Source organism: Fragaria vesca, linkage group LG2 (genome assembly GCF_000184155.1).
Source record: "Fragaria vesca subsp. vesca linkage group LG2, FraVesHawaii_1.0, whole genome shotgun sequence".
In the NCBI taxonomy this organism is placed as follows: domain Eukaryota; kingdom Viridiplantae; phylum Streptophyta; class Magnoliopsida; order Rosales; family Rosaceae; genus Fragaria; species Fragaria vesca.
Genome location: NC_020492.1, coordinates 30756150 through 30757068, shown reverse-complemented (window position 1 = coordinate 30757068; position 919 = coordinate 30756150). Strand labels below are relative to the sequence as shown.

The 919-nt window shown below is 32.5% G+C and overlaps 1 protein-coding gene across 1 annotated transcript in view; it reads right to left on the bottom strand.

The window, feature by feature from the left end:
* LOC101309029 (phytochromobilin:ferredoxin oxidoreductase, chloroplastic-like) overlaps window positions 1-680 on the bottom strand; it is a 4852-nt gene extending 4172 nt beyond the window's left edge. The window contains exon 1 of the mRNA XM_004291701.1: window positions 566-680. Coding sequence (XP_004291749.1) covers window positions 566-667 — 102 coding nt within the window. The 5' untranslated portion in view covers window positions 668-680. The remainder of the gene's footprint in view (window positions 1-565) is intronic.
* Between the last annotated feature and the right edge of the window lie 239 nt (window positions 681-919).

Genomic DNA, 919 nt, shown 5'->3' with positions numbered 1-919 from the left:
ATATATATATATATATATATATATATATATAATCACAAATGTAAATTTAAATGAGCTAAAAACAATACAATTATGCTTCCATAACGAAACAAAAAAAAATTGAGCAGCTTCTTCTACTGCTCATTTCCTACTTATAGAGGCCAGATAAAAATATGTAATATTGTTATATTGCACCATGAATGAGAGGGGAAGTAATCTTAGCATGGCAGATAAACTTTACTCTGAAGTAATCAGGCATTAACCAAGTGTAAATGAGAACCACTCACGTATCTACCATTGCACACATGTCGCTTGCAACATATATCAATGTACATATAGACTATTTTAAAATTCTCCTGAAGAAAATTTCCAAATGGGATGTCATCACCAATTTGACAAGCAACCTCACAATGAACGACCTATACACAAATGGAGTACTTGGTAGCCGGAAATGACTTTACTTAACAGTGTGAAAGCAGAAATAAGCCATAGCTAATAACAAAACAAGAATATCAAATTAAACAGAATCATTGATCCATAGCTAATAATACAAAGTACACATGGTAACATAAGCCACAGTCCACACCTGCATTGTTTGGGTCTCAATACATAGACTACGTAAAAGCCTAATCTTAGCAGCTTTGAATGATAACATTTGAAGTTCTGCATCACCATCCATTGAAATCATGGAATTGTATCTTTCCTGATGATAATGAAATTACTGTTAGTCATGCATAGCAGAAATAACAATGATGATGATAGTTATCATAGATTGGTGAAGTAAATTACTAAACTGAGACTTTCCTATGATAAGAAAAAAACTAAAGCAAGATGGAGAAGAGGTCCATCAGGAACCACGAACAAGGACAAACAGAAAACCCACTAAGCCAGGCAAAGTAACACCTCTTAAACCAGAAAAAAAAAAAAAAAAAAACAAAAA